The sequence below is a fragment of the Scyliorhinus torazame genome, chromosome 29 (assembly GCF_047496885.1).
Source record: "Scyliorhinus torazame isolate Kashiwa2021f chromosome 29, sScyTor2.1, whole genome shotgun sequence".
Taxonomy (NCBI): Eukaryota; Metazoa; Chordata; class Chondrichthyes; order Carcharhiniformes; family Scyliorhinidae; genus Scyliorhinus; species Scyliorhinus torazame.
In genome coordinates this window covers 6,782,067-6,796,897 of record NC_092735.1, presented here as the reverse complement: position 1 = coordinate 6,796,897, position 14,831 = coordinate 6,782,067, and the positions used below count along the sequence as shown (strand labels likewise).

Here is a 14,831-nt window from a genome sequence, read left to right as displayed (position 1 = left end):
GAGGAACTGACGAAAATCGACTGGGAGCAGAGCCTAGTGGGAAAGACAGTGGAACAGCAATGGCAGGAGTTTCTGGGAGTAATTGAGGACACAGTACAGAGGTTCATCCCAAAGAAAAGAAAGGTTATCAGAGGGGGGATTAGGCAGCCATGGCTGACAAAGGAAGTTAGGGAATGCATCAAAGCAAAAGAGAAAGCCTATAATGTGGCAAAGAGTAGTGGGAAGTCAGAAGATTGGGAAGGCTACAAAAACAAACGGAGGATAACAAAGAGAGAAATAAGGAAAGAGAGGATCAAATATGAAGGTAGGCTAGCCAGTAACATTAGGAATGATAGTAAAAGTTTATTTAAATACATTAAAAATAAACGGGAGGCAAAAGTAAACATTGGGCCGCTCCAAAATGACGCTAGTAATCTAGTGATGGGAGACAAGGAAATAGCTGAGGAACTAAATAAGTACTTTGCGTCAGTCTTCACAGTAGAAGACATGAGCAATATCCCAACAATTCAGGAGAGTCAGGGGGCAGAGTTGAATATGGTAGCCATCACAAAGGAGAAAGTGCTAGAGAAACTAAGAGGTCTAAAAATTGATAAATCTCCAGGCCCAGATGGGCTACATACTAGAGTTCTAAAGGAGATAGCTGAAGAAACAGTGGAGGCGTTAGTTATGATCTTTCAAAATCCACTGGAGTCAGGGAAAGTCCCGGAGGATTGGAAAATCGCTGTAACCCTAACCCTAACCCCTGTTCAAGAAGGGAACAAGGAAAAAGATGGAAAATTATAGGCCAATTAGCCTAACCTCGGTTGTTGGCAAGATTCTAGAATCCATTGTTAAGGATGAGATTTCTAAATTCTTGGAAGTGCAGGGTCGGATTAGGACAAGTCAGCATGGATTCAGTAAGGGGAGGTCGTGCCTGACAAACCTGTTAGAGTTCTTTGAAGAGATAACAAATAGGTTAGACCAAGGAGAGCCAATGGATGTCATCTATCTTGACTTCCAAAAGGCCTTTGATAAGGTGCCTCACGGGAGACTGCTGAGTAAAATAAGGGCCCATGGTATTCGAGGCAAGGTACTAACATGGATTGACGATTGGCTGTCAGGCAGAAGGCAGAGAGTTGGGATAAAAGGTTCTTTTTCGGAATGGCAACCGGTGACGAGTGGTTTCCCGCAGGGTTCAGTGTTGGGGCCACAGCTGTTCTCTTTATATATTAACGATCTAGATGACGGGACTGGGGGCATTCTGGCTAAGTTTGCCGATGATACAAAGATAGGTGGAGGGGCAGGTAGTATGGAGGAGGTGGGGAGGCTGCAGAAAGATTTAGACAGTTTAGGAGAGTGGTCCAAGAAATGGCTGATGAAATTCAACGTGGGCAAGTGCGAGGTCTTGCACTTTGGAAAAAAGAAGAGGGGCATGGACTATTTTCCAAATGGTGACAAAATTCATAATGCTGAAGTGCAAAGGGACTTGGGAGTCCTAGTCCAGGATTCTCTAAAGGTAAACTTGCAGGTTGAGTCCGTAATTAAGAAAGCAAATGCAATGTTGTCACTTATCTCAAGAGGCTTGGAATATAAAAGCAGGGATGTACTTCTGAAGCTTTATAAAGCATTAGTTAGGCCCCATTTAGAATACTGTGAGCAATTTTGGGCCCCACACCTCAGGAAGGACATACTGGCACTGGAGCGGGTCCAGCGGAGATTCACACGGATGATCCCAGGAATGGTAATCCTAACATACAATGAACGTCTGAGGATCCTGGGATTATATTCATTGGAGTTTAGGAGGTTGGGGGGAGATCTAATAGAAACTTACAAGATAATGAATGGCTTAGATAGGGTGGACGTAGGGAAGTTGTTTCCATTTGCAGGGGAGTCTAGGACCCGGGGGCACAGCCTTAGAATAAAAGGGAGTCACTTTAGAACAGAGATGAGGAGAAATTTCTTCAGCCAGAGAGTGGTGGGTCTGTGGAATTCATTGCCACAGAGGGCAGTGGAGGCCAGGACGTTGAGTGTCTTTAAGACAGAAGTTGATAAATTCTTGATTTCTCGAGGAATTAAATGCTATGGAGAGAGAGCGGGTAAATGGAGTTGAAATCAGCCATGATTGAATGGTGGAGTGGACTCGATGGGCCGAATGGCCTTACTTCCGCTCCTATGTCTTATGGTCTTGTATCACCCCTCCATCTACTATATCACCCTTTCATCTATTATATCACCCCTCCTGTGTCTACAAAATTATGAGGGGCATAGACAGAGTGGATAGTCAGAGGGTTTTCCCCAGGGTAGAGGGGTCAATTACTAAGGGACATAGGTTTAAGGTGCGAGGGGCAAGGTTTAGAGGAGATGTACGAGGCAAGTATTTTTTTACACAGAGGGTAGTGGGTGCCTGGAACTCGCTGCCGGAGGAGGTGGTGGAAGCAGGGACGATAGTGACGTTTAAGGGGCATCTTGACAAATACATGAATAGGATGGGAATAGAGGGATACGGACCCAGGAAGTGTAGAAGATTATAGTTTAGTCGGGCAGCATGGTCAGCACGGGCTTGGAGGGCCGAAGGGCCTGTTCCTGTGCTGTACTTTTCTTTGTTCTTTGTTCCATCTATTATATCACCCCTCCATCTATTATGTCACCCCTCCATCTATTATATCGCCTGGCGACTCCCTCCATAAGCAATTCCACATTGACCTTGTGAAATGGAGAGGATTAACCCCTTCCGTGATTGGCTGTTCGCTAATATTCATTTTTTTAAAAATTTAGAGTCCCCAATTCATTTTTTCCAATTAAGGGGCAATTTAGCATGGCCAATCCACCTAACCTGCACATCTTTGGGTTATGGGGGTGAAACCCACGTAAACACGGGGAGAATGTGCAAACTCCCCACGGACAGTGACCCAGAGCAGGGATCGAACCTGGGACCTCGGCGCGGTGGGCAGCAGGGCTAACCCACTGTGCCACCGTGCTGCCCGTTCGCTAATATTCATGACAAAATATTCAGGACGCATCTCGAATATCGCTGAAAAGAGACACGTTGCTGAAGCTTTTCGCCACTCACTCATCAGGACAAAGGCAAGAATGGCAAACGATCGCAACAATTTATTCTGTAGGAGAAAAGCGTGCGGACTGGTTGCAAGCCCACTCTGATTAGCCAAGCCATTACTTCTAACAGGCAGAGTACAGGCCGCACTCAACCAGCTAGTTCTTACAGAATCCAACATAAAACGTCTGCTGTTAAGATGTGATTCCTCGATTGGGCAGCACTTGCAGAACAATATGGAGTGTTAACAAGCAATTTAGGAGAATCAGTTCAGCTCATAACGTGGCTCACTTACACTTGCTAGAAGTGACAGACATTCATATGCAGGGACACGACCTCTGCAAACAAAAGGGATATGAACAGGGATAGTGGAGGGAACTTGTGCCTAGAGTCTGAGGAGATCGGGGAGGCCCTAAATGAATACTTTGCTTCAGTATCCACAAGAGAGAGGGACCTTGTTGCTCATAAGAACAGTGTGAACCAGGTTAATAGACTTGAACAGGTTGATATTAAGAAGGAGGATGTGCTGGAAATTTTGAATAGCATCAGGATAGATAAGTCCCCTGGGCCTGACACGATATACCCAAGGTTACTACTGGAAGCGAGGGAGGATATTGCTGCGTCGTTAGCGATGATCTTTGCGTCCTCACTCTCCACTGGAGTAGTACCGGATGATTGGAGGGAGGCGAATGTTGTTCCCCTGTTCAAGAAAGGGAATAGGGAAATCCCTGGGAATTACAGACCCATCAGTCTTACGTCTGTGGTGAGCAAAATATTGGAAAGGATTCTGAGAGATAGGATTTATGATTATTTGGAAAAACATAGTTTGATTAAAGATAGTCAGCATGGCTTTGTGAGCGGCAGGTCATGCCTCACAAGCCTCATTGAATTCTTTGAGGATGTGACGAGACACATTGATGACAGTCGGGCAGTGGAAGTGGTGTACATAGATTTCAGTGAGGCATTTGATAAGGTTCCCCATGATAGGCTCATTCAGAAAGTTAGGGGGCATGGAATATAGGGAAATCTGGCTGTCTGGATACAGAATTGGCTGGCCGAAAGAAGACAGCGAGTGGTAGTGGATGGAAAGTATTCCGCCTGGAGGTCGGTGACCAGTGGTGTCCCGCAAGGATCTGTTCTGGGACCTCTGCTCTTTGTGGTTTTTATAAATGACTTGGATGAGGAAGTGGAAGGGTGGGTTAGTAAGTTTGGCGATGACACGAAGGTTGGGGGAGTTGTAGATAGTGTTGAGGGTTGTTGCAGGTTACAACAGGACATTGACAGGATGCAGAGCTGGGCTGAGAAGTGGCAGGTGGAGTTCAACCTTGATAAATGTGAAGTGATTCATTTTGGAAGGTTGAATTTGAATGCTGAATACTGGGTTAAAGGCAGGATTCTTGGAAGTGTGGAGGAACAGAGGGATCTTGGGGTCCACGTACATAGATCCCTCAAAGTTGCCACCCAGGTTGATAGGGTTGTTAAGAAGGCGTATGGTGTGTTGGCTTTCATTAACGGGGGGATTGAGTTTCAGAGCCGCGAGGTTTTGCTGCAGCTTTATAAAACCCTAGTTAGACCACACTTGGAATATTGTGTCCAGTTCTGGTCGCCTCATTATAGGAAGGATGTGGATGCTTTGGAGAGGGTACAGAGGAGATTTACCAGGATGCTACCTGGACTGGAGGGCATGTCTTATAAAGAAAGGTTGAGGGAGCTAGAGCTTTTCTCACTGGAGCGAAGAAGGCAGAGAGGTGACTTGATAGAGGTGTACAAGGTGATGAGAGGCATGGATAGAGTGGATAGCCAGAGACTTTTCTCCAGGACGGAATTGACTGTCACGAGGGGACATAATTTTAAGGTGATTGGAGGAAGGTATAGGGGAGATGTCAGAGGTAGGTTCTTTACACAGAGAGTGGTGGGTGTGTGGAATGCACTGCCAGCACAGGTGGTGGAGTCAGAGTCATTAGGGACATTTAAGCGACTTTTAGACAGGCACATGGACAGCAGTAAATTGAAGGGGTGCAGGTGAGGTTGATCTTAGATTAGGACAAATGGTCGGCACAACATAGTGGGCTGAAGGGCCTGTACCTACTGTGCTGTACTGTTCTATGTTCTATGATCAAGCCTTGCATCTTTTTGAGTTGTCTGAGACCTTGGGAAGCCTATTGCACCCGTTTACTTTCTCCACGGCAACACCACACCCAATCAAAGTCGACTTGCCAACCAATCAGAACCTTTCCCCTGTAGTATAAACCGTTTGAAATTTGGCATTCTTGTGTTTGACCTGATGAGTGCAAGATGAAAAACTTCGACAACATGTCTTCCTTTTCAGCAATAATCAAGCTGCACATGCTTTTTAAAAAATTAATATTAGCGGACAACATAAAAACACACCTGAAAGTCACTAAACTTTAGTTTTCTTTCAAATGAGAGAAAATTGAAGTTTGATGGTGTACCTGTCGAAACAACCTCTCTGAAGCACAAACGTGATAAAAGAACGTTCGCACCTCGTTACAGTTCTCAGCCGATGTATCCGGGCCTCACATCGCAGCCAGTGTGATGAGAACGCCAAGAAATCAGCTGAATCTGTTCTCTTTCAGGAATTGACTAACCGGCTAGGTTCGTGCGTCAGAACGCAATGAAACCCTTCTTACTTTCACCCTCCGGTGGGTCCTCGGTCTCCTCCGACTCGAGTAATTCTCCAGGTTGGCCTTTTGTTCCACGTTTTGCCATCAGCAGCTTTCTCTCTGTGGGATTAGGAGGAGAAATGTAAGATTGCGTTCGTTCTCGCACTTTTGCAAAAGGCAGTCTTGCACTGTCACGGGGGCCATCTAGTTCTCAAACATGGGGCAACAGCAATAGAAAATTAAAACCTACTGCTTCACTTAAATAATACTAATCTTTATTGTCACAAGTAGGCTCACATTAACACTGCAATGAAGTTACTGTGAAAAGCCCCCAGTCGCCACATTCCCGCGCCTGTTCGGGTTCTAGTGGATTGACTGCGCTAAATTGCCCCTTAATTTGAAAAAATGAATTGGGTACTCAGACGGAGAATTCAGAATGTCCAGCTCACCTAACAAGCACGTCTTTAGGGACTTGTGGGAGGAAACCGGAGCACCCGGAGGAAACCCACGCAGGCACGGGGAGAACGTGCAGACTCCGCACAGACAGTGACCCAAGCCGGGAATCGAACCTGGGACCCTGGGGCTGTGAAGCAACCCCACTATTCAAAAAGGGAGGTAGAGAGAGAAAACAGGGGACTATAGACCAGTGAGCCTAACGTCGGTAGTAGGGAAATTGCTGGAGTCCATTATCAAGGATTTCCTAGCACAGCATTTGGAAAGCAGGGGTGTAATCAGACAAAGTCAGCGTGGATTCACGAAAGGAAAATCATGCTTGACAAATCTTTTAGAATTCTGTGAAGATGTAAGAACAAAGAAGAACAATAGAGCATAGGAACAGGCCCTTCGGCCCTCCAAGCCTGCGCCGACCATGGTACTTGCCTAAACTAAAACCATCTGCACTTACGGAGTCCATATCCTTCCAGTCCCACCCTATTCATATATTTGTCCAGATGTCCTTTAAATGCCACTATCGTACCTGCTCCCACCACCTCCCCAGGCAGCGCGTTCCATATATTTACCACCCTCTGTGTAAAAAGCCCGCCTCGCACATCTGTTCTTATCCTTTCCCCACACGCTTTAAACCTATGTCCCCAGTACTTGACTCTCCTATCCTAGGAAAGAGCATCTGACTATCCACTCTGTCTATGCCCCTCATAATTTTGTAGACCTCTATCAGGTCGCCCCTCAACCTCCGTCGTTCCAGTGAGAACAAACTGAGATTATTCAACCGCTCCTCATAGCTAATGCCCTCCATACCAGGCAACTTCCTAATTAACTAGTAGAGTTGACCAGGGAGAACCAGTGGCTGGGATTTATTTAGATTTTCAGAAGGCTTTCGACAAGGTCTCACATAGCAGATTAATATGTAAAGTTAAAGTGCATGGGATTACAGGTAGTGTCTTGCGATGGATAGAAAACTGGTTGGCAGACAGGAAGCAAAATGTTGGATTAAATGGGTCTTTTTCCGACTGGCAGGCAGTGACTCATGGGGGTCGCAGGGACCTGTGCTCGGACCCCAACTGTTCACATTATATATTAATGATTTGGACGAGGGAACTAAATGTATGATCTTCAAATTTGCAGATGATACAAAGTTGGGTGTGAGGGTGAGCTGTGAGGAGGATGCAGAGATGCTTCAGCGGGATTTCGACAGGATGAGTGAGTGACACGTGCACGGCAGATGCAGTACAATGTGGATAAATGTGAGGTTATCCACTTCAGTAGCAAAAATAGGAAGGCAGATTATTATTTGAATGGGTGTAAATTGAGAGGTGGATACTCAGCGGGACCTTGGTGTCCTCGTGCATCAGTCGCTGAAAGTAAGCGCGCAGGTACAGCAGGCAGTAAAGAAGGCAAATGGTACGTTGGTCATCATAGCGAGAGGAATGGAGTATAGGTATAGAGATGTTTCACTGCGATTGTATAGGGTATTGGTGAGGCCACACCTGGAGTATTGTGGGCAGTTTTGGTGTCCGTATCTGAGGAAGGATGTTCTTGCTGTGGAGGGAGAGCAGCGAAGGTTTACCCGGCTGATTCCTGGGATGGCGGGACTGTAATATGAGGCGAGATTAAATCGGTTAGGATTATAATCACTGGAGTTTAGAAGAGTGAGAGGGGATCTCATAGAAACTTACAAAATTCTAACAGGATTAGACAGGGTAGATTCAGAAAGAATGTTCCCGATGGTGGGGGAGTCCAGAACTAGGGGTCATAGTTTGAGTATAAGGGGTAAACCTTTTAGGACTGAAGTGAGGAGAAATTTCTTCACCCAGAGCGGGGAATCTGTGGAATTCGCTACCACAGAAAGTAGTTGAGGTGAAAACATTGTGCAATTTCAAGAAGGAATTCGATACAGCTCTCGGGGCTAAAGGGATATGGGCTGGGTGGGGGGGGGCGGCAATCAGGGTATTGGGCGTGATGATCAGCCATGATCATAATGAATGGCGGAGCAGGCTCGAAGGGCCGAATGGCCTCCTCCTGCTTCTAATTTCTATGAAAGAGGCCACTTGATCATAGTGTCTGCACCCATCCCAATCCCACTTTCCAGTATTTGCTCCAGAACCCTGCAAGTTACGGCACTTTTGAGGCGCTCATCCAGACACCTTTCAAATGGGATCAGGGTTTGGATCAATCGCTCTTTCAGGCAGACTCCCACAGTCTTCTGGGTGAAAGATCTTTCCCTCATCTCCTCTCCAGTCTTTCCACCAATCACTTTAAATCTATGCCCCCCCAATCACTGACCTCTCTGCTAAGGTATATGGGCCCTTTCCCATCCACTCTATCCAGGCCCCTGCCAATTGTGTACATCTCAATCAAACGTCCCCTCGGGTTCCTCTGTTCCAAGGACAACAGTCCCAGCCAATCCAATTTTTCCTCATAGCTGCAATTTTCCAGTCTGGGCAACATCCTTGTGAATCTCCCTTGTACGCTCTCTAACGCAACAACATCCTTTCTATAATGAGGTGACCAGACACTGCACACAAACACAAGCTGTGGCCTAACTAACTAATGTTTTTCACAATTCCTGCACGACCTCCCTGCTACATTCTCTGCTTCAGCTAATAATAGAAAAGATTCCATTTGCCTTTTGAACCACCTGTCCTACCTTCAGGGATCTGTGGAGATTCACTCCAGGATTCCCCACTTCCTCTACACCCCTCACTAGCCCCCTATTTAATGGTGCACCCCATTGCCTAGTTGGACCTTCCCAAATGCATCACCTCGCACTTCTCCGGGTTTAACTCCATTTGCCACTTCTCTGCCCATCTGACCATCCAGACGATATCTACACTGTCCACCGTCTTTACCTTCCTAAAGGCCACTGGGGCGAGATAGCCATCCAAAATGTCTGGACTGGCTTACAGCAGAACAGCAAGATTATGGAAAATCAGCTCCGTTGGTTTGGGGACTGCATCCATAGGCCAAACAATCAACTTCCAAAACAGATCCTCTTTTCACAACTTCAGGATAGCACGATGGCAGCTTTCCATCACTGAAGGACATTAGTGGCCCGGATGAGTTTTTACGACGATCAGTAATAGTTTCATGGAGAGAGGAACGGTGGCGCAGTGGTTAGCACTGCTGCCTCACGGCACCGAGGACCCGGGTTCGATCCCGACCCATGTGGAGTTGCACATTCTCCCAGCGTCTGAGTGGGTCTCACCCCCACAACCCAAAGATGTGCAGGCTAGGTGAACTGGCCATGCTAAATTGCCCCTTAATTGGAAAAAATGGGCACTCTCAATTTATATTAAAAAATGTAATAGTTTCATTGTCACCATTACGGAGACTAGCTTCACATTCCAGAATTTATTAATTGAATTTAAATTCCACCAGCTCCCGTGCTGGATTTGAACCCCTGCTCCCCCCAGAGCATTCGCCTGGGTCTCTGGATAACTAGCCCAGCGACATTACCACTGCTCCATCACCTCTACAGAAACTTGCAACAAAGTGTGCCATGAGGTAGTGCCTCTTTCAACAAAGCCACATCTCAGTCCGAAATAAACTGCATAAACTCTGTTGCGGAGACGGGGAGATGATGGCCCAGCGGGATTGTCTCTGGACTGGTTATCTAGAGGCCCGGGCTAATGCTCTGGGGTCATGGGTCACGATTGTCGTAAAAACTTGCATCTGGTTAGCTAGTGTCCTTTGGGGGAGGAAATCTGCTATCCTTACCCGGTCTGGCCTACATATGTCTCCAGACTTGGCTATGGTGATGGCAGCGTTGCCAATGGCTCAGAGTAGGTATTCAGGGAGTCTGGTGGTGCAGTCCACGGTGAAGATATGGAATCAGCTGAGGAGACATTTTAGGGTTGAGGGGATGTCAGTGTTAACACCGCTGTGCGAGAATCATGGGTTTGAGTCGGGGGGGGATGGATAGTGTATACAGGAGGTGGAGGGAAGTGGGGCTGGTCAAGGTGAGGGATCTGTATTTGGAGGAATGGTTCGCCAGTCTGGAGGAGCTAAGGCATAGGGTAGAGCTGCCGAGGGGGAGTGAGTTCAGGTATTTGCAGGTTAGGGACATTGCGCGAAAGGTCTGGGGGGGGGGGGGGGGGGGGGGTTCCCCAAGTTGCCGGGATACACCCTGCTGGAGTGACTGCCGCTTCTGGATGTGGAAGGGGAGGGAAGAATTGGGATATATACAAGTGGCTGGGGGAGCAGGGAGGCGAGCGGGTGGTGAAGATCAAGGAGAAATGGGAAGCGGAGTTGGGAAGGGAGATCAATTGGGAAGTATGGAGTGAGGCACTGCGTAGGGTAAACGGGGCCTCCTCTTGTGCAAGGATGAGCCTGATACAGTTTAAGGTGGTGCACAGGGTGCGTATGACTCGGGTGAGAATGAGTGGGTTCTTTCAGGGGGTAGCAGATGAGTGTGAGAGGTGTGGGCGGGGTCCAGCGAATCATGCGCACATGTTTTGGGGTTGTGAAAAATTGGGAAGATTCTGGGCGGGAGTGTTCGCGGTCTTAGCCAGGGTAGTGGAGGAGGAGGTGGACCCAGGTGGCGATATTTGGGGTCTCAGAGAAGCCGGAGCTCATGGAGAGGAGGAAGGCCGATGTCGTGGCCTTCGCCTCTCTGACTGCACGGCGGCGAATTTTACTGGAGTGGCGGTCGGCATCGCCACCGGGGGTAACAGCATGGTTGGGTGACCTGTACGACTTCCTGCGGTTAGAGAAGATAACGTGTGAGTTAAGGGGCTCTCAGGGGGGTTTGAAGAAAGGTGGGGGATGTTTGTGACCGTGTTTGAGGGCTGTTCATCTCGGGGGAGGGGGGGGGGGGGTGAAAAAGGGGAATAATCTGTAGACTGTATAGTTGATTGTTGGGAAGTATGTTTCCCGGGGTGTTTATTCGCTGTAACCTGTTTTGATACATGTTTGTAATAAAATACATTTGCGAAAAAATGTCTCCCCATATTTCAAAAAGGGCCCAGCAAGGCACTCCTTTCAAGGGCAATTAGGGATGGGTAAGAAATTGTGATTTGGACAAGCTGAGTAAGTGGGCAAATGATTGGCAGATGCAGTTTAATTTGGATAAATGTGAGGTTATCCACTTGGACAGCAAAATCGGACCGCAGACTATAATCTAAATGATTATTTTTGATATGGCAGTTGTCATTTAGTTTATATATTATTTATTTATTTGTTAAAACGGCCACTGTTATTTATACTGATATAGTGTTGTAAAAAGGAAAACCTTTATATTGTTTTGTTTGGCCAAAAAATCTTTGAATAAAATATATATTTTTTAAAAAATAATAATAATCTAAATGGTCATAAATTAGGAGAGGGAAATGTGTAATGAGACCTGGTGTCCTCGAACACCAGTTACTGCAGGTAAGCAGGCAGGTACAGCAGGCGGTAAAGAAGCAAATGGTGTGTCGGCCTTCATTGCGAGAGGTTTCGTGTATAGAAGCAGGGATGTGTTGCTGCAATTGTACAGGGCCTTGGTGAGGCCACACCTGGAGTATTGTGTGCAGTTTTGGTCTCCTTCTCTGAGGAAGGATGTTCTTGCTCTCGAGGGAGAGCAGCGAAGGTTTACCAGACTGATTCCAGGGATGGCAGGGCTGGCGTGCGAGGAGAGATCGAGTCTGTTAGGATTATTTAGGGTAGGTGGATTGGCCACGCTAAATTGCCCCTTAATTGGGAAAAAAAAAATTGGGTACTTTAGATTTTAAAAAAAGATTATACTCGCTGGAGTTCAGAAGAATGAGGGGGTCGGGCTGCACGGTGGCGCAGTGGTTAACACTGCTGCCTCACAGCACTGAGCTTCTATCCCAGGTTTGATCCCGGCTCTGGGTCACTGTCCGTGTGGGGTTTGCACATTCTCCCCGTGTTTCCATGGGTTTCGCCCTCACAACCAAAAGATGAGCTGGTTAGGTGGATTGGCCACGCTAAATTGCCCCTTATTCGGAAAAAAATAAATTGGATGCTCTAAAATTATTTTTAAAAAGAATGACGGGGGATCTCATAGAAACCTATAAAATTCTAACAGGACTGGACAGGGTAGATGCAGGAAGGATGTTCCCGATGGTGGGTGTGTCCAGAACCAGGGGTCACAGTCTGAGGATACGGGTTCGACCATTTAGGACAGAGATGGAGAGAAATTTCTTCACCCAGAGAGCGGTCGGCCTGTGGAATACGCTACCACAGGAAGTAATTGAGGTCAAAACATTAAGTTTCCAAGAAGCGTTTAGATATAACACTTGGGGCGAAGGGGATCAAAGGCTATGGGGGGAAAGCGGGATTAGGCTATTGAGTTGGATGATGGGCCATGATTATAATCAATGGCGGAGCAGGCCCGTAGGGCCGAATGGCCTCCTCCTGCTCCTATTTTCTATGTTTCTAAATGCTAGCCCAGCCATCTACCCTTCCAAAGGATGTGGGTGTCAAGGTTAAAAAGCAGTGATGAAAACAGAAGGGAAGAGAGAGCAGAACCCTGGCTTTAGAACCTTCCTCCTTCCTTCGAGCAGCTCCCGTCCTCTCTGCGTAAAGGCCCATGGGGCTCCAGGATTGGCCAGCAAGGTCACCCGAAGACAAGTCATGGAGCCTGGCAGATGTTGCCCTCATTTGGGAGAGACTGACAAAGATTACAGAGCAGAAGAATTAGACATTATCCAACAGTAGTCGGAGAGGCTGGAGGCACCAGTCAGTGCATAAAACAGAGGATACAAACAGGCCCTAATTCACCGCCTAGAAAACCAGAGGGTAGTAGAAGGTTAGGTACCATGGTAATCTGTCTCAGCTATCCCGTTACGTGGTTCCCCCTCTACCCCTTCTCCTCTTCTGGCTCACGAACATACATCAGCCGGCAAGATGTTTCTCACGGCAGAGAGAATGAATCGTGGTCAAAGGAGCCCACATCCTGCAACTTTGCGTTGGGGCTCCCAACATGTTGCACCCACTGGTGTCACACATAACAACCACACACTCTCAAAGAGGCAGCTTCGGCCGCTGCTCAATTAAAAGCAGCAGCGGATTTCCGACGGCGTGACAGTAAATCACGTTGTTTATAGAAAGGCAGGAGCTTTCGCAGCACGAAATACAACGTAACAGTCCGCTGAAACGAGCTGCACTCCTTTAACCCACAAAGAGAACTTAGTGGCGTGGTGTAACGATAACAACCTCTCCCTCAACGTCAGCAAAAACTAAAGAGCTGGTCATTGACTTCAGGAAGCAAAGTATTGTACACACCCCTGTCAGCATCAACGGGGCCGAGGTGGACATGGTTGATAGCTTCAAGTTCCTAGGGGTGCACATCACCAACAATCTGTCCTGGTCCACTCACATCGACGCTATGACCAAGAAAGCACAACAGCGCCTATATTTCCTCAGGAAACTAAGGAAACTTGGCATGTCCACATTGACTCTTACCAATTTTTATCCATCTAGAATATTGCCGATCAAGAAGAATGTAGTATCTAGAAGAGTGTAGTATCTAGAAGAGTGTAGTATTTAGAAGAGTGTAGTATTTAGAAGAGTGTAGCATTTAGAAGAGTGTAGTATTTAGAAGAGAAGAGTATAGTATCTAGAAGAGTGTACTATCTAGAAGAGTATAGTATCTAGAAGTGTAGTATCTAGAAGAGAAGAGTATAGTATCTAGAAGAGTGTACTATCTAGAGTGTTTCTTGTTTTATTTGGTATTACAGACCAATATCCCTACTCAGGCAGGGTCAGCTAAACCAGATGTGATCCACGGAGATGGTCATCCTGATAATTAAAACTTATAAATGGAAATAATCTAAAGATGGGTCTTGAAAATTTCAAATGATGGGGCTGTGACTATGTCCTTTTGCAGTTGCTCCATTGTGGGTGCGATGAATGTAAGAAATTGTTATATATTCTATTTCATATTTATTGCAGGGATACAAGTAAAAACCATGGTTGAAAATATATACGGGCAATATGTCTGCTAAAGTTGTGATTAAGGAGTCATAAAGGCGAGGTAATCATTGATTTTAACCATTTACTTGTTTATAGAGAGATGGTTAATGGGATATTTTTGGATGATAGATAATTTATGAGGGAGTGGTGTGTAGTTCTAGCTAAGCAGGTTATAGGACATCTTCGTGTGATACAGATGATGTAATTCATGGGAGGAGCCAGATCTGTCTGCGGTTTTGGCAGAGGATTTGAGTCTGACAAGACAGAAGGATTTTTAGGTTAGTCCTGAAAGGGTCTTTCTCCAAAGGTCTGCACAGAGAACTGCAAGTAACCCTGATTGCTAACTTTATCTATGAGTGGACTTTGAATTGTATTGGGCCTGGTCCAGTATCCGAACCATGGGATTGCCCCTTGGAAAGATTGATGCGCTGACTTGGAAACAAATTGGATGGGGTTCTCCGGGAGGCAGCGCCCCGCCTGCAGCGGGGTTCGCTATTCCTGCTGCTGTCAATGGGAATTCCCACTGAACCCACCCCAAGCCGCCGGGAAACCCATGGTCGGGGATGCGCTGTTGATGTGATCAATGAAACCCGCCACCAGAGAACGGCTGGATAATTCCAGCCATTGTCTTTCGAGTTTATACGGATGGCTACTTCCTCCTTCATCGCTGCCGGAGGGTGCAGGTACTTATTTCTGTCGATGCCCTTCACTCCAGAACAAAATAAATGGAAAATATTGCAGATGCTAGAAACATAGAAGATAGGAGGAGGAGGCCATTCAGCCCTTCGAGCCTGCTACTC

General features: G+C 46.8%; 1 protein-coding gene across 2 annotated transcripts in view; it reads right to left on the bottom strand.

Moving 5' to 3' along the window:
• LOC140403834 (lethal(3)malignant brain tumor-like protein 2) overlaps positions 1–14,831 on the bottom strand; it is a 153,298-nt gene that overhangs the window by 40,642 nt on the left and 97,825 nt on the right. For both annotated transcript variants that reach the window (XM_072492008.1, XM_072492007.1), the window contains one exon: positions 5,683–5,775. In XM_072492008.1, the coding sequence (XP_072348109.1) occupies positions 5,683–5,775 (93 nt within the window). The remainder of the gene's footprint in view (positions 1–5,682; positions 5,776–14,831) is intronic.